At 49.8% G+C, this 21,421-nt stretch overlaps 4 protein-coding genes across 4 annotated transcripts; 2 read left to right on the top strand and 2 right to left on the bottom strand.

Annotated features, from left to right (window-relative positions):
• Window positions 1–238: 238 nt before the first annotated feature.
• V1518DRAFT_413310 (chaperone for protein-folding within the ER, fungal-domain-containing protein) lies at window positions 239–1,602 on the top strand. The gene is made up of 4 exons (XM_066903288.1): window positions 239–545; window positions 622–736; window positions 790–968; window positions 1,027–1,602. The coding sequence occupies exons 1-4, from the start codon at window positions 405–407 to the stop codon at window positions 1,381–1,383; spliced, it is 792 nt and encodes a 263-aa protein (XP_066760627.1). The 5' UTR covers window positions 239–404; the 3' UTR covers window positions 1,384–1,602.
• Window positions 1,603–1,616: 14 nt separating this feature from the next.
• On the top strand, window positions 1,617–4,203 carry V1518DRAFT_432051 (uncharacterized protein). Its single transcript, XM_066906205.1, has 2 exons — window positions 1,617–2,062; window positions 2,119–4,203. The coding sequence occupies exons 1-2, from the start codon at window positions 1,738–1,740 to the stop codon at window positions 3,981–3,983; spliced, it is 2,190 nt and encodes a 729-aa protein (XP_066760626.1). The 5' UTR covers window positions 1,617–1,737; the 3' UTR covers window positions 3,984–4,203.
• V1518DRAFT_426136 (uncharacterized protein) lies at window positions 4,176–5,786 on the bottom strand (the record flags this gene model as incomplete). Its single annotated transcript, XM_066905967.1, has 3 exons — window positions 4,176–4,529; window positions 4,589–5,235; window positions 5,297–5,786. The coding sequence occupies 3 exons, from the start codon at window positions 5,784–5,786 to the stop codon at window positions 4,176–4,178; spliced, it is 1,491 nt and encodes a 496-aa protein (XP_066760625.1).
• Window positions 5,787–10,941: 5,155 nt separating this feature from the next.
• Window positions 10,942–11,409, bottom strand: V1518DRAFT_367004 (uncharacterized protein; the record flags this gene model as incomplete). Its single annotated transcript, XM_066901234.1, has 1 exon — window positions 10,942–11,409. A coding segment is annotated over one exon (468 nt), but the record flags the coding sequence as incomplete, so codon positions are not given.
• Window positions 11,410–21,421: the final 10,012 nt, after the last annotated feature.

Genomic DNA, 21,421 nt, shown 5'->3' with positions numbered 1-21,421 from the left:
CGTGCCGCGTGCGCTGGGCACCAAAATCTGCCAGATGGTGGCAGAATCTGCGAGACGTACAAACCCGGTGCCGATCTCGCGAAGCGCGTACCTGGACCTGTGCTGCGGCGCGACTGTGGGTGGGACGCGTCAGTGTGCGTTGCCAGGAGGCGCCAAACTACTGCGCGCTTGCGCGTTTATGCCTGGACGACATAAGCGCGTGCGATTTGTAGCCACAGCCGCCACGCGTCGCGACGCGCATACATTTTTATTCGTCGCCATATATTTGCGGCTCGCTTGTCTTCTGCCAATACACCTCATCTCACCGCCACCAGCTCTGCCGTTCGCTCTCTCGGTCGTCAACACCGCCCTGCGTTCGCCTGCTATTCATTGTCACCGCTAATTCGGCTCATTGCTTAAATTACATGTTCACACGGTGGCTACGCACAGTCGGCGTCGGCAGCGTTGCCCTGTTCGCGGCTACGGCTAGCGCATATACCTTCGACAATGTGACGGAGCTTGGAGGAACATGGGTGTCGAAGTCAAATTCAGTGATTACTGGTCCTGTGAGTATTGCTAGTTCGTGAAGCAAGGCTGAGGCACGCGGAGTGTGTAACTAACGCGCATGCTGCGTGCACGTAGGGCTTCTATGATCCAGTGGATGAACTCCTGATTGAGCCAGAATTGACGGGAATCAGCTATAGCTTCACGGACGACGGCCATTATGAGGAAGCTCTTTATGTTGTCACCTCCGATCGTACGTATCTGTTGAGAGACTCTTACGGAACTGTAGCTGATTGGTATTTTTAGCCACTACGCCCACATGTCCCACTGCGGTCCTACAGTTTCAACACGGAACTTACGAGTTTGCTACGAACGGCTCTATTATGATGACGCCCATATCTGTTGATGGCCGACAACTCCTTTCCGAGCCATGCGTAAGCGACGAATCAAACTACACCCGCTACTCACAATTTGAGATGTATTCGGTATGTATCATTTCTTCTCCTTTCATGTTCTGACTTTACTAACCTGAACTTCAAAAAGAAATGGGAGATCATCGTCGACAGTTACCACGGTCAATACCGACTCAACCTTTACAAATGGGATGGTACGCCTCTGCAGCCTCTCTACCTGATGTACAGGCCTGCTCTTATGCTTCCCACAATTACCATGAATCCTACCACCTCATCAACGGTATCAGCAACGGCGTCAGGCTCCACGTCTACTTCTCTGAGCAAGCGCAAAAGACTGCGTCGCTCCATCAAGAACCGAGAGTACACTACTGCTACGATTCGACCTATTCTTGATGGCGACTTCTGGTGGTGGGTCGGCATGGGCATGATGGTTGGCGGCGGTGCTGGGTTTTTGTATTTTCAGCGGAACGACTTTCTTAAGAATTAGCTCCGTTTATAGATTCAAGAGGCATAGGGATGATTATGAGTATAGAAGGCGGATGATTGCGGATTTCGTCACGCTAGTGTGTCATCTCTTTACTTCACTGACTTAAAGGCGTTGGCATTTTTTTGTTAAATAGTGTTGTTATGATATGTGATCAAATCAAAGGTCATGAGTTTCGTTTTATGTTTCAATGTAGAGCCAAATAAATCTAAAGATGGTAGGGCGTACTCGCCTAACGCGCCCAACTTCCAAGGCACGTGCAGCGCGCGAGGCACGCTACACGGAATAAACAAACTCGTCGCTTTGTCGCGGTTTATTCGTCCTGCTTCCGCGCGTCCGTCATTTGCATGTTTATAGATGCCCGAGTCAAATAAGGAACTCTTTCTAATATGGCTCATGCAATGGCACCAGCAAGTCGAATCGTCGGGCTTCAAAACCCATCAAACATACAAGAAAGCTCACGATAGTTTGAAGACGTGCTCGTTCGAGTTTCAACATCCGCGCGATCTGATTAGCTTGAAAAATTTCGGACCGAAGACATGTGAGAAACTGGAAAAGAAATTGCGGGAGTATTGCGTGGCTGAAGGTATTCCCATGCCTGTGGCTGGCGATAAAGCGATGGCGGCCAAACGATTACAAGATCAACCGGCAGAGGCACAGGGCTGTGCAACCAAACGACCTCGTGAGTCTTTCTATTGCGATGATATTTTTGTTTTGACTCACGTATATATGCTGCAGTTGACGAAAACGCGCCGAGTTCCACGAAAACGAAAGCACGGAAGACCAAGCAGTACGTGCCTGCGTACCGGACAGGCGCGTATGCCATTCTTCTCGTGTTAAACAGACACCGCACGAATCCAATACGTGCCGAAACCGCTCTATCGCGCGAGCAGATAGTTCCTCTGGCCCAGGAATACTGCGATACGTCATTTGAAACGCCTACTAGCCACAATGTCGAGCAAACGGTGGGGGGAGCTACGGCCGGAAGATACACCGCATGGGCTGGCGTTAAGATGCTGCTTAAGCACGAACTTGTGCTCCAAAGTGGAAAGAGAGGACGCTACGCTTACGAGATCACTGAAGCCGGTATTGAAATTGCCGAGTGTCTCGAAGAACAGACACAAGCATTGAAGACAGGCAGTGCGCGGGCGAAGACATCCGCCGCCACTGGCTCGGTCAGTTCTCAGCCTTTAAGGGAGAAGAGTTCACTTGATATGACTGCTACTGTGCCGCCAACAAGAAAGGAGTCCTCAGTCTTGCCTGCATCAATGTTCGCTATATCGAGAGGACACATACAACAGGTCACTTCAGAGACCGTCCGAGCGTCAGTCCCGGATCCTGGCAATGCTCTGGCCGCAGAAATCAACCGGCAGCTTTTAGGATTTCAATCCACTCAATCTTCTCAGAATCCCAGTAGACTCGCCGAACTTTTGTCACCGCCTCGAAAGACTGCTACGGAGAGGCGTGAGTTAAGTTGTGATTGGCAAACTATCACCACAGTCGAACCTGCAGCACCCAAGGAAGCACCAAAGCCAAAGCAAAAGAGTATTACCAAAGCACAATCGGTAATTAACACAAAATCCCACCGTTACATGCATAGTCCGCCGCTCCGTGCCACCTCATTGTCTCAATCTGCTCATTTCGCTTCAACAATTGCTACTACAGCTCGCGCAGACGTATTCCAAATACCAGCCTTCACGCCAGAGATTTGGCCCGCAGGCTCATACGATATCAGCATTGTTGTTGATATCCGAGAAATTCAGTCTCAGAAAGATCGGGATTTCTTCAGCAATCGGCTCAATTCCAAACATGGGGTTACCGCAGTTGTCAGAGCTCTTGGGCTTGGTGATTCGTTGTGGATTGCGACAAACAAGAACTCCGGCGAAGAAATCGTTTTGGACTTCATAACAGAGAGAAAGAATCTGACTGATTTGGTTCAAAGTATCCAGGATGGCAGATTTCAAGAGCAAAAGTTTCGACTTGCCCGATCAGCGCTGCGAAATGTAGTGTACATTATCGAAGAGTCTCCTGGAGCCGACATCGGTGACTTTTTTGACGCAGTTCAGACCGCCATTTCGCAGACACAGGTTGTGAACAAATACTATCTCTACCGCACTGACGATGTTGAAGGCACTGCGGATTTACTTGAGCGGCTCACACACCAGATCAAGGAGCTTTACGCTACGAAAAATTTATATGTTATCGGAGATGATATTGTTGACAACAAGAACTACCTCAGACTAATGAAGCACCTGCAAGCCACGGATCCCAATACGTCGTACCATGTATCGTATGCGAAATTTCAGAAAGTGTCGTCAAAGAGCGGAAACTTGAATGTGCGAGACGTATTCTTGCGCATGCTCGTCACAATCCGCGGTCTGACATGGGAAAACGCGCTCGTGATCCAACGGATATTTCCAACACCTCGCCACCTATGGCTTGCGCTCTGCAAAGAATTCTCGGAAAACGGCGAGGCTGCGGCGCGAGAGCTGGTGATGAAGTCCTGCTTTCGGGGAGTGGCATTTGGAACGCGGAATATCGGTAAAGTACTCTCGAGCCGGATAGCGGAAGTCTGGGGACCGGTACCAGTGAAGAATAGCTGATGCCGTGCTGTTACGTTAGTTTAAGAGATTAGTCTACCTAACGTACAAAATAGCTGTTTATATGCCTCCGAAAACACAACATATACCTGAACCCCTGATTAATCACACAGAAACTAAACGCAATCTAGACAATACACATTATGCGCCACACCTAACATGAATCTGCCACTAATGCACAGCCTGTTGCCAAGCCTAGGTAGGGCTAGATAATGCAAGCGGAAGAGATAATTTTTTAATAGCCGGCTCGCGAAGCATGCAGTACACTGAACAACTACTGGATACAGCAAGATTGATGTGATTTTGGCCGTCCACATAGCGAACATTAGGCTTAGCCGTGCCTGCCGAAGAAAGTGTAGAAGAAGACAGGAGCGACGACTTTTCGGTGCTGGCTATTGTCGGCTCCTCACCGTGGGAAGACTCAGACTTTGCGCGCGACTTGTCGACTAGGCGCAGCTCATGAACAAGATGAAAGCCAACACGTTCTAGCTCCTTAAGCAGTGATAGAGAAGACACTTCTGTGAAGATCGGCAAGTTTTGAGTATCCGCCTAGACAGAAAAGTTGTTAGCCATCAGCGCGACAACTTGTGTGGACATGTGGTACTGACCATGTCAAGGCCGTACTGAAGTAACTGCCCGAGAACATTTAAGTTGTCGTCTCCTTTAAGCTCTTGCTTAATGACCAAGTGAGATAATATGAGATATTTTCGTTTTTTGAAGATCTTCTTCAAGATATGAAGTCGTGCTGTGATGTACTTGTTGTAGCGATACTCGTCTACCACGGCACCACCGATAGGCAAATCCGATTCAAAAATACGCAGTGAACGAGTGTCTAGAGTAGAGAGCATGTCGTCGATAAATGCGATAAGTCTTGTATGCAAGGTAGTCATGTCAAACAGGAATAAACTCCAGCTATATGGCGGCGTTGTACATGCGGAAGATGCGGATGCTGCTGACTCGTATGTCCGCCAAACTGCCAAGCCGGCGCAAGGATCTACTTCATGCAAACTGGAATTCATATACTTCTCAGTCTTAGATGCTTGATTTCCTGCAAGCACGTGCGTGTCTGCCATGATACTTGATCGCAAGACAACGTCTCCCTTCACGATTGAGCGTCGCAATGATAATTGCCGAGACCGCACATGATATCGCTGATCAGATTCGCTTGTTGGGTCTACCAATTTTCGCAGGTATTTATAAAACGGGTCGGTGACTTGTGCATCATCGACCAGTCTCTGGCAATCTGCAACATGTTCTGCGCAGGCTTTGTTAGCAAAAGTCAGTGAGCACTTCTCTGTTGTAAACCAGCATCTTACCATCCGACGCGCGAAATACTTTGGCAAAAAAAGCACCGTGATATTTGTTCTGTTCAGCGGACTTGGCTTGCCCAGACTCTGATTCCTGGCTCACTGCTGTCGTCTTCGCCGAGCTCGGTTCTGTGAAATCGCGGGCGACGGCAAACACGGCGGGCGGCCCGCCAAACGCCACAACCGTCGCCGTCCGAGAAGTCCAATTCCTGCTCTCCAATATGAGCCCATTGCCGTCCGTTGTGGCCGAAATCTTTCGATTCGGCGCCGGCCGCGTGAAATGCGGCACTCGTTTAGGCGGCCGAAACTTCCGATCCTGTATTGATTCCCGTATGCTAACAGCGTCATAGTATTCAGTCTCCGTCCGATACAAACTGCTCGTGCCGTCGTCGATTTCTGGCTTTTCGAGGCACGGCCCAGCCGTCGCATGATCTTGGTCGTGGCTATTGCACGCGACCTGTTGTGGCCGACGGCGAAGATATGAGAACATACTTGCCATTGTGAAGTGCTGATTTCACGCACGCCCGAGTTAATGTAGCAGACTTTACTTAATGCGATATAGCCCAGCTTCAGTATGCAGATCGAGGTCGAAAAGTCCTCACTAGCGGCAACACAAATCCAGTCGGTCGTCTTATTGTCGCATAGTCCTAGTGTGTTCTGCAGCGAGTAGCTAAAACAAGAAATCAACAGATTCCAGCAATGTGCCTCAATGACAAAAAATTTATCGTATTGCTCTTATCAAGGCATCCAGTTGATGTGTGCGAAACTATGACGATGGTAGGTGGATGGATGCGCAGCTGGGGGGTCCTGTACGTTCGACCGTTTGGAAGCGATCACGCGAAGACGTCACACGAAGCTCTAGAGGGCTCACACAATCGCCAACGTCAGACAAGCTTCAATTCGTCTTGCTTACTCCACTCGTATTTGGCAAATTTATTGTCGAGAAACTTATCTTCAAAGTTATGTTTCTAAGTGCAACATCTCAAAGTGAGTGAACTGTCCAGCAAAACTTGAAACCGGCAACATATTAAAACAGACCACCGTCACGCGATTATTTGCTTCAAGCAATCTGAAATATCGCAATGAGTTATCTAGAGCATACAACTAGCTATCGCTCGACTGATTGAAACCACTAATCATGAACGCGTGCTATTGGCCGGATAAATCTCGAAATTCATTTGGATAAGTAATTTACGAGTCAGTTAAGGTATTTGTGTCGGCTATTGATCCGATAAGCTATCGCTCCTGATTGCTCTGCAAATAATATCTTGATCGATAAACAGGCAAAACACGATGATGTCAAATGATAAAGCCAGCTCTACCAAAATTATTGAATTTGCTGCTTGTAGTATTGGTTGACGCGTACTTATCGTGGTCAAATAGTTAAATTAACGGTTAACTAAGTGAAGTTGAAAAAGTTGCAAATTAGTGACTGAGAGTTCTCATTAACTCTTTTCGCTACAAATCTTTACTAACTCGCGGTACGTCAAAGAGCCCGCTGAATAGTCCAGTCATGTTATCCCCAAGGCACTCATCTAGTTAACACTAGTGACCACTCAACTCTCAGAGCACTCTTACTACTGAGCAGCTACTAACCAGAACAAGATCACTAAATTGGACCTCTCTGGTGACTACAGGATAAGATCGGCCAACCAACTTTTTTGTCAGTTGACCACGTCGCCTGCAAATAGTTCTGCTCGAAGCCCTCACAATACGACTTTTTGACTTAGATCGTCAACTGTCAAACATTGAGTGGCCGATCAACCCAATATCGGCGAACCAGGGACTAAGTAAGTTACTGCGTCGTTAACAGGTCATCACGCGATGGCTCCTGCCGTGGATCGACTAGCCCACCACTCTCCTTCATGGTACGCAACGCACGGTTAGAGTAATGCAACAACCAGAACAGGTGATTTTGCGCAGTTTGCTAATCAGATAGAAAATTTTTTATATAGCCTTGCGATGCCCTCAGAGACGCCAAATCCGGCATATGTCAACTATATAGAGGTGTAACATATCGGAAACATGACATGTCTGGCACGTCAAAGACATTGGTACCTTCTAGCAAGAGCAAACACCGTGTGTCGACTGAAGGTATACGAGTACTTCTGATGACAGATGGATCCCTTGGTCGACACATTTTAACGGTCTGGCAGATATATAAAACGCTGAATTAAAATGGTCTTCCAGAGGGACAGAGTCTCGCAGGCAACTCTGGCGTCGGGCGCCGCGCAACATCGGAGTTCTGTAGAATGGAAGTCTAGCCGCGATGGAGGAGTAGTTTTGAGATTTGTGCAGATGGGACGAGCTCACAAGCCCTGGGAAAAAATTTTAGATGTGACGGGGACTGTGCCCGAAGCACGGGTGCTGTTGTCGTTGGTGCCGCGCGATAAATCGCAACCGAATTGAAAAAATTCTCTGCCGGCTTCGGCATAAGGGCAAAACAATTTACTTGTAGTACTAATTTTCCTTTGGACCGCACATTTTGCATATCCGCTAGCTGTGAGGACAACTGCTGAAGGGAATTACAGAGCATTTTGTAACTGCCGTTTTTGACGTGTTTCTCACGCGACTTTTGCTAGACCGTGAATCTGCAGGTGGTGTGTTCAAGAGCACGGTGGATATAGTTTGTACATGGTCGTCGGCGTCTCAACCGCACTCTCTCCTGACTTTTTGGTAACGACCGGCAAGTTCGGGAATCGCCAACGTGACCACGTGAAAATGCTGGGCAGCGTTTGGTCTGCCGTGACAGAGTTCCGCTTCGTTCCTGGATTCTGCCTGCCGTTCCGATCCACCTTCTGCCCTTATGAAGTCTCCGAGCACATAACTAGCGTTTAGATTAGCTCTGCTGCCCGCGCATCGGCGAATTGGCATGCAGGACGTTCACCTCACGACCTTCTCTCCTTGCTCTGAAGTAGTGTTCTACGCACGGAACGACTAGATAGATCGCTGCGCTGCAACCTTACAAGCATATGCGTGCTGGTCATTGCATCCAGATTGATCAGCCGCAGGATAGCGCCGTGTCGAGCGTCTGTCCAGCGCGACTTGGCGTACACGGAGAAAGGAGAGAGAAATGGGCAACGGACAGCGGAGGTACGCCATCGCGCGGTATAGTCGACACCGCCTTGCCAGGAAATGGGAGGAGACGCAGAGAATGCGAACATCATGGGCATCGCAGTTGGTAAACTAATAAGTCAAACACATTTCTTCAAAGTCAGTTCAGCTATTAATTCCAAGACACCCTTATTTTGACAGGTTGGGGAGCCAGGAATCGAATACGGTGCCTGATGCGATATGACGTAGTTACGCCGAAGACGTAGCATGCGTGCTGGCACGGCGGAGCAGAACTCCGTCACTGCGGGTAGAAAGGGCGCGGGCTGAGAATTAAACTGAAAGCGCGTGTATACGGCTGGCCAGCTGCCAAGGAACGGCGCGGAATTGCGGTAGAAAATTGCAGCGCGCGAGGGGGGCACGGCGGAGGAAAAGGAGTATAGGGGATCGGAGTAATCTCGTGGCAGGCACACTCTGAGTTGGGGTGGAACAAACCAACGATTGCCGGTTCATGACCCCTTTCGTGTGATTTCGGTCTTGCAGTTCTGCTTCGGTCTCGTTCATCGGTTTCAAGCCAAATATGTCGTCATTCAAAAATCAGAATTGTCGGTCATCTTTGTCCAAGCGTTAAATAGACTAGCTCTTGAAACGGCCAAAGCATCTTGTCCCACGGCATGCGGCCCCAGAGCTGGACGGCACTACTGTGTCCACGGTCGTGCCAAGTTTTTCAAGTCCAGACAATAGAAGGTCGCTCGCCTGAGCAGTACAGCCCTGTAATTTGAACGATTTAAGGAAGGCAGTAAGCACTGTTAGCCGATGCGGGTCAACGATCAAAAAAATTCTGCGATTTATCCGCGTGCATCATAGCAAAATGTATTTTCAAGCTTTACGTCGCTGTCAAGTCTGTGGAGACGGTACTGGAGTCTTGCGGAGCATGCATGTATGGAGCCGATTAAGGAGAAATGAGGCTGAACCGTCATAGGATTATCTACCTACGCCATATGCGTACACCATCAGTCCTCAGACTACCGGCTCCTGTCCGGCAACTGGCCAGATCATATTCATAGTCTTCGCATGTGCCTGTCTGTTGTCCGTGGACGAAGATCTAATCTATTTCAGCTCCTACGGAAACAACTCGCAATTCTCGGCTGCGGAATCCCACTAATAACTGATATCGCTATTTTATCCATGCAGTTCGACGAAACTGCATATTTGTTCAACTGAATCGGCGTCCTCTGCGGCAGGCATGAATGAGCCGCAAAACTCGAATGATCTTTTTCCAGGCGCGCAGGGGATGCCTGGCGACAGTGAAGACAAATTTCGTTGGGCCTCTCACTGCCGAGGGGCTGGCCGATGCACGGCTTCGCCCCCCCCTCCCCCGTGTCACACGAACCTAGCTTTCCCAACTAAAAATAAGGTACCGCAGGTGTAGCTCTCTACCTACCTACGCCTTGAGCCCGTGGGCTCTTTACACAGTGGACTGCGCTACGCTGAACACTCGCACATGGCCGCCTGGGAAATATGGCAGCGCAAATTTTTCTTCACGAGTTTCACCCGCTCGGATCTTGCAGATTCAGCGCTCAGCTGGCTGTGAATTACAGCCCCTTCCTTTGAATTTTGCTAAGCTAGGCGGCTAGCTAGGTGACTGACTCTCTAATACGCTCCAAGTAGTTGTCGATTACTTGCTAGTCAGCTCGCTTCGAAGCTCGCGGCTGAGCAGATGCTTGATTACCAACTTTCGCTGCAGTCTGTCTTTTCCGCGATTTGGTGCTACGGCCACCAATATGACATTCAGCTCGAGATCAGGCTCTCACTGGCGAATTTGTGTTTAGTTAATGGGCACATATTTTGCTATATCATAGCAGGAAATTAAATTAAATATTACAGAAGCATCAGCAAGAATGCCGTTACGCTAATCTGCTTTCAGCGAGGCACGGACGGCGAAGAGCTAATTGCTACCCCCGCGCTAGAGCAGAAGCCAGGGTAAGCCGTTTGATATAGCTTGAACAGGCATGGCTGCTGACGCTATGGCAGTCTCTCGCAGAACAGGTTAAGCGCCTGCCTTAACGCAGCGCCAAGAATATGATATCGGACTACTCTGAAGTTTGTCCGCTCCTTGAAAACACACACTACAGGCCACAATCCCACATAGAGTTCCGAAATTATGTGACCCAAGACCCCTTTGTACGATGGAGGAGGCGTACGAAGAGAACTTCGAACATGACATCTCTGAAACACGTCACATATGCAATGAAGATCCATATTTCATGTGCAAAATAATACAACTGATATACATATGATACAGTACGATATAACCCATACGGCAGTGCGCATGCATAAATCGATAAAGTAAAATGTAAAGCAAATTATTCGCAGTTAACACCATTGATTATACAACCCGTAAAAATCACTGGGCAAAAATATCACGTAAATCCGGTTCCTTTAAATAACTCCTTAGCAAAAATAAGACAGCATCTTTTGAGATCTCCTTGTGGAAATTACTCGTCCGCGCATTCGACCTCCGTGTTCCCGATCACGTCCTCCGAGCCAGACTGATTCTCCTGTTCTTCACTCTCTTGCTGATCTAGGGAGGGGAAGAAAGTGATCGGTCGAACAATGTTCTGTGCATGGCGCTTTGACCGGCGCAGACGACGCAAGCGGCCCTGCATCAGATAGTATGCGCCTCGTCGCACGATCACCTCGAGCAAGTTTCGGTCGTAGCCATAAAGATCGAAGGTCCGCTTGTAAATCTCCTCAATCATGCGACGACGATCCTTCTCTTCGGTATCCCGAATCCAAGTCTTATCTCCCAAAGGAAAGCCTTGCTCCTGTAGAATGTTAAGGATATGCTGTTCGCGCGCTCGCGCCTCGTCGGGAGCATGGCCTAGGCCCATCCGAGCATGTAGCTCTGGAAGAGGAATGCGGGACTCGCTCTGTTTCCTTGGTGTGCGAGCGCGAATAGCGCCCTGTCCGACGGAATGTAGAAAACTCAACGAGCCAGGACCGACAGGCCTATACGATGAGGTGATTGGCGATTGTGACAAAAATTGCAACTGATCGGTGTTGGGGCTATACGATAAGGCTGGCGACGACATTGGTGTTGACAGCTCTGACGAGCATGAAGATGACGACGATAATCCAGGAGGGTAATATAGTCCGTCTTTGGTTGACGAGTGCAACTCGTGCTGTTGTTGGTGTTGTTGTTGCTGCTGCATCCGTAGAAGTTGGAGGTTGAATGGCAAGTGCGCGCTGTCGACATCAATTGGCTTCACCGCAGCGAAGAGCATTTCTGAGGCCGATACTGCAGGCAGAGGATCTCGCAATTGGCTCTGAGCCTGAAACATTGCGTCGAGGCTGTGATTTGACGCGATCGTGGCAAAGTCGAGGTCGCCATCCGTGGCACTGACATGCGCAAAACACGTTAGCATTGCTCGATGAATCAAGGATCAATGCGAGTAGCAACATACCCAGAAAACATAGTATCGTCGGGAGAGACATTGTTAAAGAAGAAATCGCTCGTGACGGGCTCTGGCTTGATGGCGCTGTTCGATAAGAAATCAAAATATGAAGTCTCGTCGTCGCCAGTGCAGAGAGTGAAGCCCATGCCAAACGAAGATCGCGCGTCAGTGGACGAAGCGGAAAATGAAGGGCTAGCGCTGTCATCTGACGAAGTAACGGGTGACGAAGAATCGTCGTCAAGATGAAGCCACGTAGACACGTCGTCAGTAGCGGTAGGCGAGATAAGATCGCTGGAAGACAGCATGATTGACGATGGAAGCGAAAAGCAAGCGAGCGGCGCACAAGGTGGCAGTGGCGATCGAACAGTCGCAAGACCGAGAGGGCGGACACGAGGCGAGGCGAGAGGTGGGGTCAAACGAGTGTGTGGCGGTAGTGGAGGGGAGCGATCGCAGACGTGTTTTGAAGAGTGGCGGCGGGCCGGCGATGAGAGGATATAAATACGACAGGCGACGCTATGGGCAGACCGAGAGGTGCGTGGGAGTCAGGCAGCGTGTCCGGAGCTTAAGCAACGGCAGACGCGCGCTGAAGTTGCGCAAAATTGTTCGTGAAATAGTGACTGACTATTGATCAGCTTGAAGCGAGATCAAAGTCGTGCCAGGACGTGCAGAATGAAACCTTGCTAGCACGGAGTGTACTTAATTTGACGCGCGTGTCGCATGGCCCTGTGTCGAGCACGGCGGCTGACACAAATATGTAGCGCCACCGTGTCGCGCTCGCGAGCGATACCAGGTTCTCTGCGCGCGCCGTGTGTACCTCGCACGCACCCCGCAGCGCCGGCCCCTCCGCCGAAAGAGCCTGCGCCCGGCTCCGAACGCGTCTACGCTCTCCTGCTCCTCTCCCCAACCCGCTGCCGCTCCCGGCGTCCCCGGCATCCGCCCCAGTTCTCCGCCTGAAACAGGTCATGCACATAACTCTGAATTTCATATGCTCGACCGCGGTATGCCTCGCACGCTCTATGCTACCACAAATAGGCTTCTGCCTGGCCTGTGTCGCTGCCAAAAGCGACCTGTCGTTTGCCAGGCTCGCTGAGAGCACCACCCAATTTCATTCAGTGGACTCGCTGCTACACAAGCCCCGCTGTCCGCACTCCTCTAGTACTGCTACTGGGCTGCAGTCTCTGTCCTCTCGCGTACTAGAGCCTGCCCTTCGTGTATAACAGAGCATCTACACAAAGGACGGCAAAGGCCGAATCATAAGCGACCGAATAATGTGTCCCATGTCTGTATGTTTTGCCTCTGAGGTATTTATGCGCATTTACTATAGGTGGCCATTTGTTTAACTGCTTTCCCTACCGACAACGAGAAGCTCGGCTAGAGCAGCCTGGCATGCTGATATATGCGATCATACTCGTATATATATAAGACAGCTCAAGGTGTCTGTTGAAAGATCAGCTTTTGACGAGTCGAATGTAATTCAAATCGCTCGATCTCGCGATGTCTCCTACCGTGACTTGGCAGACAAGTTTTGGTTGCTATTATATAGATTGATTGACCTTCGCATAATAACCTGATGCAACGCTGACTTCTGCCAGGCAGAGGAACAGGATGGAGATGAAGTCTGCTGAACTTTGGGGTACCCAATAGGTGACTGCAACACGTCAAGCAGTCACATGGAAGTGGCGACGGCTGTCCATACTTGATACTCAATCAGATGGTTCCATGATTCCAAAATATATCAAATTACAGCAACCAGAAAGCTGAAATTAATATATGCTCTTCCCGTGTGGGACTGGTTCTGCGCGTTCGCAAATGCAAGACAGGCTTCAGTAACGGCATCTCGCGCTCGAGACGAGCTTAAACGAGCTTCCTTGGCGGTCCTCTGCTATATGAACTATACAATCTCTCTCAAATATAGTAGAGCCCACCGCATCAGAATCTACAGCTTGTGCAACATCTATGAGTTGCTCAACAAAACAAGCTCATGATGACAGCTGTCAGGGCCCCTTGTTATTCGCCCTCATGTTTGAGCCCACTGGCACTGAGAACGCTCCACGGAGTCATCCGAGCTGCTCCATCGTCACCGGCGCTTCCGAGTGACATTGAGAATCATACAATTTATTTCATGTACATGTATGCATGAAGGGTCTAGCAAAGATGCTGCTAGTCAAGGGCGGCGAGCTGCCTGTTCCTGCGATCCACTCGGGGCTGGGCATCGCCCACGGGCGCCTAAATTCATGCTTGCTCTCTGAAGGATATCGGACAAAACAAAATTGGAACACTGCTCGGGCTAACGATCCTCAACCACAGTCTGTGCAACTGAGAAGGCTGCCATTCCAAGCGCTGCGATCGGTGCACTTGTTTCCGTAGGGAATTGAGGAAAATGCGTGCAAGCTGTAACGGAGCACCGAATTAGCAGGCAGATTTTAGGTTTATCTCTGCCTATCCATATTTTCTGCCTTGCGTGTTCTCCAGACTAGTCGTGGTCACCAGACACTGAAGTTGTAGCTATGCACAAATTGCTAGTTATGGATCTTGGAATACGAAGCAGCTTTATGCAAATCGTACTGAGAAATGTTGTTATGGAAGATCCAAAATTAATGTTGTGGGCGGCCGTCCTGATAAAGCCCAGAATTGAGCACTATGACACGGCGCTGTTCGTCATGTGGGACTTCTCAAGCTTCAAAGAACTCCCCGCACGGCAAATACTTTCTGTCATGGCCGCGATCTGGTCCGCCTCATCACTCCCCCAGATGCCCATCAGAGTTCAATTTTGCAGATCCATTTCGTACGCTGGACCGCGAATCAAAAAAATCTGAATGCAGGGCACCGACCGCCGCCCGAGTGAACACTGAACATCCTGCCTCCTCGTCGACGCAGCACCCCAACGTAATGTGGCACCATACACAGCTCGTTTCCTAAAGTATGTCACCAGTTCGCCCACCAAGTTAATGGAAGGAGAGGCCAGCGGTGTGAAGAAACGGCGAAGTGCAATATCCGCCCGGCGCTTCAGGCTCTTATGGGACAGCTCAGTCAGGTCCAAACCTAATTATCTTGCGTCAGGCATAGCTGAACTAAACCTCGGTTGAACACTACACTGGCACGTGAATACTGCCGATCCTTCCTCCCACGTCCCATACCGCATTTTGTAGAGGATCATCGACTTTTGTAGAACTACCGACACAATTAATTCCAAGCCCATCTTGGGTAGCAATGAGCTGAACAATTGGTCACACTCTGTACTCTGGAGCGTATATGCTTTCCCTGCAGCGAAGCTGCCTCTGCTTCTGCCCTCCGGGATGAGCTGTCGTTATCACCCCTGAATCAGTTCCGCTGGATCAACAGCTTACTTGTCCTGTGATCTTATGTTTTGATGGTTGTGCTCGAGACTTCGAGTGTCTAGATGACATATGAAAGATGCCATAGTACGATGTTGTGGCCATGTAGAATAAAGAGTCGGCCCGCGCCGATCGCTGTCGCTCCTTTCGCGCGCCGACAAGCAAGTGCGCACGCAAATGGCCACTCAACCTTACCGTTACCCTAATCCGCAGCAGAGGAGGAAAGAAAATATATATAGCCTTTGGCACGGGAGCCGCCGCAGAGTTCGCAGAGCCGACATCAGACAATTCAGGCACCTAGTTGTTAAGGGGCGTCTCTCAAGTTCGATGGGGGAACGTATAGGGCGTGCAAGTCATTCGATTGAACTTCGGTGAGCTGTGTGTGCGCTTCCCAATGCCAATACTTCACGACGGACAGTTGCTACTTCGTTGTCCAACTTCCCAGATGCGTAGAGGATTCGACTTAGAATTTTCTGGCTCACTAGGCGATTTGCTCCGCGGTGATCGACACTCAAGTCGACTTCACCTTCATCGAGTTTCACTGTCTTTGGCTGGCTACATAGAGCTCTAGACTTGATATGGCCATGAGTGGGTATCATGGTCATAAACTCAGACAGCTAGCTAAATCAGTGCACTTGAATTTAGTGCATGTTCATCGTAACGTGCATTTGGAGAGGCCCGATTCAGCAGGCCAAGGAGAGACTGGAAATGGCAAAATATTTTAACCGTGCGAGTCCGGTAGAGCTACTATCTATATAGTTTAGCGTGCCAACAGGACTTTCAGGATTTTCATGGACTTCAGTTTTTGCGGCTGAACTGCGCTGCAGATCGACATGGTGTGCGCTATTTTGGGAAGGTGCCAGCCGCCACATGATGTTTGGTGTGTGCTTGGGTTGAGTGGAAGAATTTTAGTGACAGTTCAACAACAGCGAGTGGATAATTATTAAAGAGCTCCACCCAGTGGCTTGTAAATAATTGCTGTACAGAGTCGTTCATTAAATCAATTAGCCGTTGCAGCTTCGACGATCGCATGTTATTTAGTCGGCAAGGGCGGAACGTTGCGCTGTGGCAGAATCATAAGCACGGTGTGGAACAAAAATCAGGCGGAAGAAATATGTCGAATGCGTCTAGCTGCATTTTAGTCTAGCGGATAAGATGTCTGCATATTTTTGCCAGCGTAGACGTGGCACCAAGCACACGCGCTTACGCAGCACCTAGCCTTCTGCGTACCTTAGGGCCACGTGATTTGTGTCTCTGCGTCAGCCTTCGCCATTGCTAGACAAGCTGGACTTTCGGAATGATAAGACCATTCCGAACATGTTCCGCCACAGTGGCGCCGACTCTTCTCAAAAAAAATTTTATTTCCCGCCCAGCTCGTCAGTAACAGCTTTAACATTCGATTAAAGAGCTCGATCGGCCAGTAACTGATTCGTCAAACAACAGCCATTTCTTATTTATTTCTTGAAACACTCTGCGCAGCTGCAGCGACGGCCGCCGTTACGAAGCCCTCATGATCTGCACTGCTGTGCGCACAGGCCTTCTCTCGCGAGCCTCAAACGTGCTGGCTCTAACATTCAAGAGTGCGAAACTCTAATTGAATTGGCGGCTACCGGTTCCGTTAGCCTAGCGAGGTCTGCATCACGTTCAGGGGTTGGGCTATCGCAGACGCACGCAGTGCGCTTGAGCCGCTGGCATCTCGCATTAGAAACTAGAGCCGCTAGCCGCGACGCACACGTAACGTATGTGCACACTATTTTCTCGCGCACGTAGGTGGCACATTGAGCTAGGCGAAGCTCGACGCTTGTCGCGCGGGCCCAACTGTCGCACGAGAATCTCCTGCTCGTGATATTCGCGCGTCCGGCTGAGCCGAGGCTCAGTTTCGCCACGGCCCAAGGGCAACGGCTGAAAGAAAGGAGACGAAATAGTTCACCGTGACTATACCTGATCCTCCTTCCTTCCTTGCTTTTGACTTCATGTTGAATGCCGGTAATATGAAAATCATCTGCGGAGTGGGTATTGCGAGCACTTATTATTTTGATCCCGCTAAGCCAGTCAATATTTACGCCGACACGCTCATTTCGGCTGCTCTTCTAACGCATCCGCCTTCGTCAGCGAAAATTCTTGTTTTATGTATAGCGTCTGGAACATATGTCCAGCTTTCGGTTCTGTAGACTATCAATGGCCCGTGGCAATGAACTTGTTACAGTGCGCTGCACCTGCGAATATTTTTGATATCATACTCTCCAACACGTTGAGTTTCTAGTGAACCTCGCACTAGAGACCTCGGTATAGTGGCTTAGACTTAGAGGTGAGAGATGACAATCGCCAATTTGTCGGGTGATTTGCGAAAGCTTGCCATTCTACTGAGTGAATGCCATTTCCTTCAGCCGTCCTGCGCGATAAACTTCGACACGCAAGCACAGAACGATAGCCGCGTCAAGTTGGAATTGCTGTAACTAGTTCCAAATAATAGTTCCAAATAGTCTCCAAAACTGCGCCCCCGGGCCTGCAGAATAATGGCCCAGCGATCAGGTAGCGAAGGACTAGTCAGCTGACACGCAGAGTGGTCCGCAGAGTCTATTCGCATAGAACAAATCGCACTAAATAAACTGTCTCGACATCTTCGGTCCTATCAAAAGATGCTGCGGACTGGAGTTATTTGAAAGAACTGAAATTTTTTGTTTGATGGGGCTCTTGGGAATGTTAATGCGCATTCTGGCGTCATATCTCTGATTTTCTTCGCTATTTCATGCCAGATTTTGCGCAGTTATTCTGTACACACCGCTACAGTCGACATCAGAGACTAAGAGGTAGCTATGGATTTCGCAGAAACTCAAATCAGCACTGAAGAAATATGCCAGTCTTTAACTAGTAAGATGTGAATAGGAATCGTGCTGGATTCTAAGGGCTCCTGATGAGACAAGTGGTTGCTGCCTTCTACTACTCTACTGACTAATGCAGTCCAGCGATTATATTATAAGTCGCAGAATAGTCTTAATGCTACTAAACGGTGTATTGTGGATGTATATGTTGGAACCTTGTCGTTCTGGGCAGAGCGTCGCGGATAGGGATGCCGCTGAAGTTTACCTGGCAAGACGAGCTGCTCTCGCACTAGAATTGCTCATGAGAAATGAATCTTGCTTGCAAAGGTGACGGTCATATAATGCAATGTAAGATAGTTCACGACTTGTGTTAGGTGCTCCTCGGCATCACAAGACGACTTACAGACAGAGGCATAGAGATGAGCTAAGATGACTTGCATGGGAGGGTGATTCGCGCAATCCTGTCGCGGGCAGGCGGAGCTCTGCATACTTAGCATGGCTGATTCCCACAATTCTGAAGATGACGCATTGATATAATTAAAACTTTTACATTTGAATGAATTTTCTGTTATGGGAAGCACGCTGTAGAGCAAGATCATGTTCAGGCTGAGCGGAGTGCGAAGCTCGCCAGAGTAGATCCGCCCGCTAGCCGCGGCTGACTACCCAAACTCTTCAGTTCTGAGATGCCAGCGGGATTTACTATCGACATGCACAAAAAAAATTTTCCAGTTAGCTAGCACTTGGCTGAGTCTCTTGTATACATGACAAAGCTGCGTGATGTTCTCTCTCATGCTCCGGCGGTCAGGCGTGCAGGCTCCCTTCATACTTCCATCGCCAGGTACGGCGGACAAAAAAAACTTTGTCATAACTGCCAGTGCGTGTGAGTGGTAACTTTAATTTTAGCTTGACAAGTTTGCGGCTGGCATGGCTTGAGCGCAGTCGGCTAATTTCAGTCCCTCGTCGGATTTCCTCATCCACAAAGCAAAAAATTTTTTATCTGTGTAATTGCACAAGCACAACAGCCGAAATTTCAATGCCGACAAGTACAACGCAATTGGATTGTGGAAAGGGCTTGCGCAATTGCGACTAGGAAACTTCGGGAGAAACTCGCTGAGCAAGATTGTTCCTAGTGGATCGTAGTTCTCGTACGAGCTCAGCGTCTCAACTGTGCCAGAAGCTCTGAGAACGGATTTAGCACACTCCATGAGTCCATACACCGCGTAAAATTTAAAGACACAAGTCGCCCTCTAGCTAATTGAATTGTTACGTACGACAAATCTAAAATCTCTGCACAACGTCAGTTGACCCGCTCTTTAGTCATGACAAGGCAGGCGCACGCGCGCCGCTCTCCTCGAAGCGGCCCTCTGCGGACGTACTGACTGACCGAAAGGATATGACCAACATTTGAAATTCCCTGGAATAATGCTTGGAATTTTGACAAACCTAAACGTGAAGCCGACAGGTTGCCTCACTAATCTCCGAGACGCCGGAGCGCAAGCTCACTCGCAAATTTGTCAGAGATGAACAATTTTGTAGGCAAATCATCACGCCAAGCATCTGATTACTAACTGTACTAGTCGCATATTGCAATGCGAGTGGTGTCGACACAGAGAAGGATTGGGATATCATCTCAGCGCGTCGTTCGTTGAATGTGCTCACATGTGACAGACGTGTCTGTGACTCGCTCATTAGTATTTGTCCTGGTCTGCATGGCGAGACGCGCTACCTGCAGTGCAGAACTGCAGGTAGAGAGCTTAAGCAGAAATTGACGTCCACTCATTGATTAAATGCAGTGAAGATCACGCCACTTCAGAGTGTAGCTAAGACACAGAGGGCGTAACTAAGGAGGACAAAGGCGGGCGTGGACACTGTGAAGTCGAGCAGCTTAGTGCAGCGGGGAGGGGGAGGGAATGTGCGCGCGAGGGTCATTTGGTGGGTTAGCGCGAGAACTCTTGGCACACAGGCGAGGGTCATGCGACGCAGCTTGCGCCATTGCCTTGCCCAGAGCACGCCGACAGGAGACGGCTGTTGCAGGAGCAACGGGCGACGAAGCAATTTGAGTGAAGTTGGGGCTCGGGAAGAAGACGCGCACTGGCTGTGTCGCACACAGTGCATCCCCCTGCACGCTGGCCCGAGCAACGCGCGCGATATCTATATCCGGATAAGCGTGTCGGCAACCCCCGAAACCAACACCGTCTTCGGTCTGGGCCGCCCGCTGTCTGTAGCCGAGTCCGACATGCAACATGTCCGCTCCACGCTCGACACTTTCCGACATGTCTCTCGCTCCATGTGCCCGTCCGCCAGGCACGGAATTCGTGCTTGAGCGCACTCGCAGCAGCTGATAGGCATGCTTCACCTCCTGCCTGGAGCCTTGCTAGCTGGTCATCACAGCGCCTGAGAGCAGTGCGTACAGTTTCCTCTTTGAAAACCGTTTTATGTTTTGCTGTCTGCGGCACTGTCTCCTGGAAGAACGTCTCCCGGCAGGCTACAGACGCAGCAACTCCCATGTGTCACACTGAATGACAGCGGTGCTGCACATTACATACTAACCATGCTCGCAGCGAGAACATGACAACAATGACGTTTCCTACAGGTATTTGGATCAGCAGCGGCTGGAAAGTCGATCACATCCACGTGACGTTGCGCGCCGCTTTACCGCCCTCGACACGTTCCTAGTCAGCTCTGGACCCCATCTTGTTTAACGTTGCAAATATTTGCAGGCGACCCAAGCTCTCCGTACTGACATGAAAATGGCCTTGTTAACTAGAGGGTCTGGTTTGTGGACGATGATTTGTTAGACGTGCAGCTCCGGCAGCTTCGAAATTTTCCCGTGGCACCTGCCGGAGTGCACTGCGCTACTGCGCTCGGGTAGTACGTGTGACATTAGCGTGAACTGTAGTCGGGCCTGCGCGCCCTCGTCTGCCGCGTCGCGAGCGAGCGACACACTACCGACGAGAGACTCGAGTCAGATACGCTCAATAAAGCGTTTGTCGTGGGTCCGCACCGAGGCATATTAACACGCACGACTTTGAAATTGCGAATGAGGCGCGTGATAAATTGCTGTTCGTGATGTCGCCCGAACGGTTGGAAGTCTGCAGTCTCACTTCAGGAAAATTCACTGCGCAGCCGTTTTGCGATTGCCGTATCTAACGCATCCCCGTTGGCAGAGCAGCAGCAGCAGCAGCCGCAGCCATGATTGTTCTAGCAGCGCTAACTTCTATGGGAATTTTCCTATTTCCGCAGGCAGCGGAGACACACATGTTGCCACAGCCCAGCCAGCTGACTGGAGTCAGACATAGCCAATCTGTCGACAAATTTCCGCAACCGTCAAGCCTTCATTGTGCTCACAGTAAACTTCGCTCGTTAGCTCCGCAGAACACCTATCCCGGACTGTCTTGTGCAACCCAATAACTTTTTTGTCGACAAACCTTTTTCTAAAACGGCATGCGCTGCAATTATACATTTCTT

Source organism: Limtongia smithiae (genome assembly GCF_038497785.1).
Source record: "Limtongia smithiae strain NRRL Y-17922 unplaced genomic scaffold V1518scaffold_3, whole genome shotgun sequence".
Classification (NCBI taxonomy): domain Eukaryota; kingdom Fungi; phylum Ascomycota; class Lipomycetes; order Lipomycetales; family Lipomycetaceae; genus Limtongia; species Limtongia smithiae.
The sequence above is the reverse complement of the archived record's forward strand: the minus strand, read 5'-3'. Positions and strand labels throughout refer to the sequence as shown.

Coding starts and splice junctions, on each gene's coding strand:
- V1518DRAFT_413310 (XM_066903288.1), top strand. CDS start 405: ATGTTCACACGGTGGCTACGCACAGTCGGCGTCGGCAGCGTTGCCCTG. Junction 546..621: donor ATTCAGTGATTACTGGTCCT/GTGAGTATTGCT, acceptor GCGTGCACGTAG/GGCTTCTATGATCCAGTGGA. Junction 737..789: donor TTATGTTGTCACCTCCGATC/GTACGTATCTGT, acceptor TGGTATTTTTAG/CCACTACGCCCACATGTCCC.
- V1518DRAFT_432051 (XM_066906205.1), top strand. CDS start 1,738: ATGCCCGAGTCAAATAAGGAACTCTTTCTAATATGGCTCATGCAATGG. Junction 2,063..2,118: donor CTGTGCAACCAAACGACCTC/GTGAGTCTTTCT, acceptor TATATGCTGCAG/TTGACGAAAACGCGCCGAGT.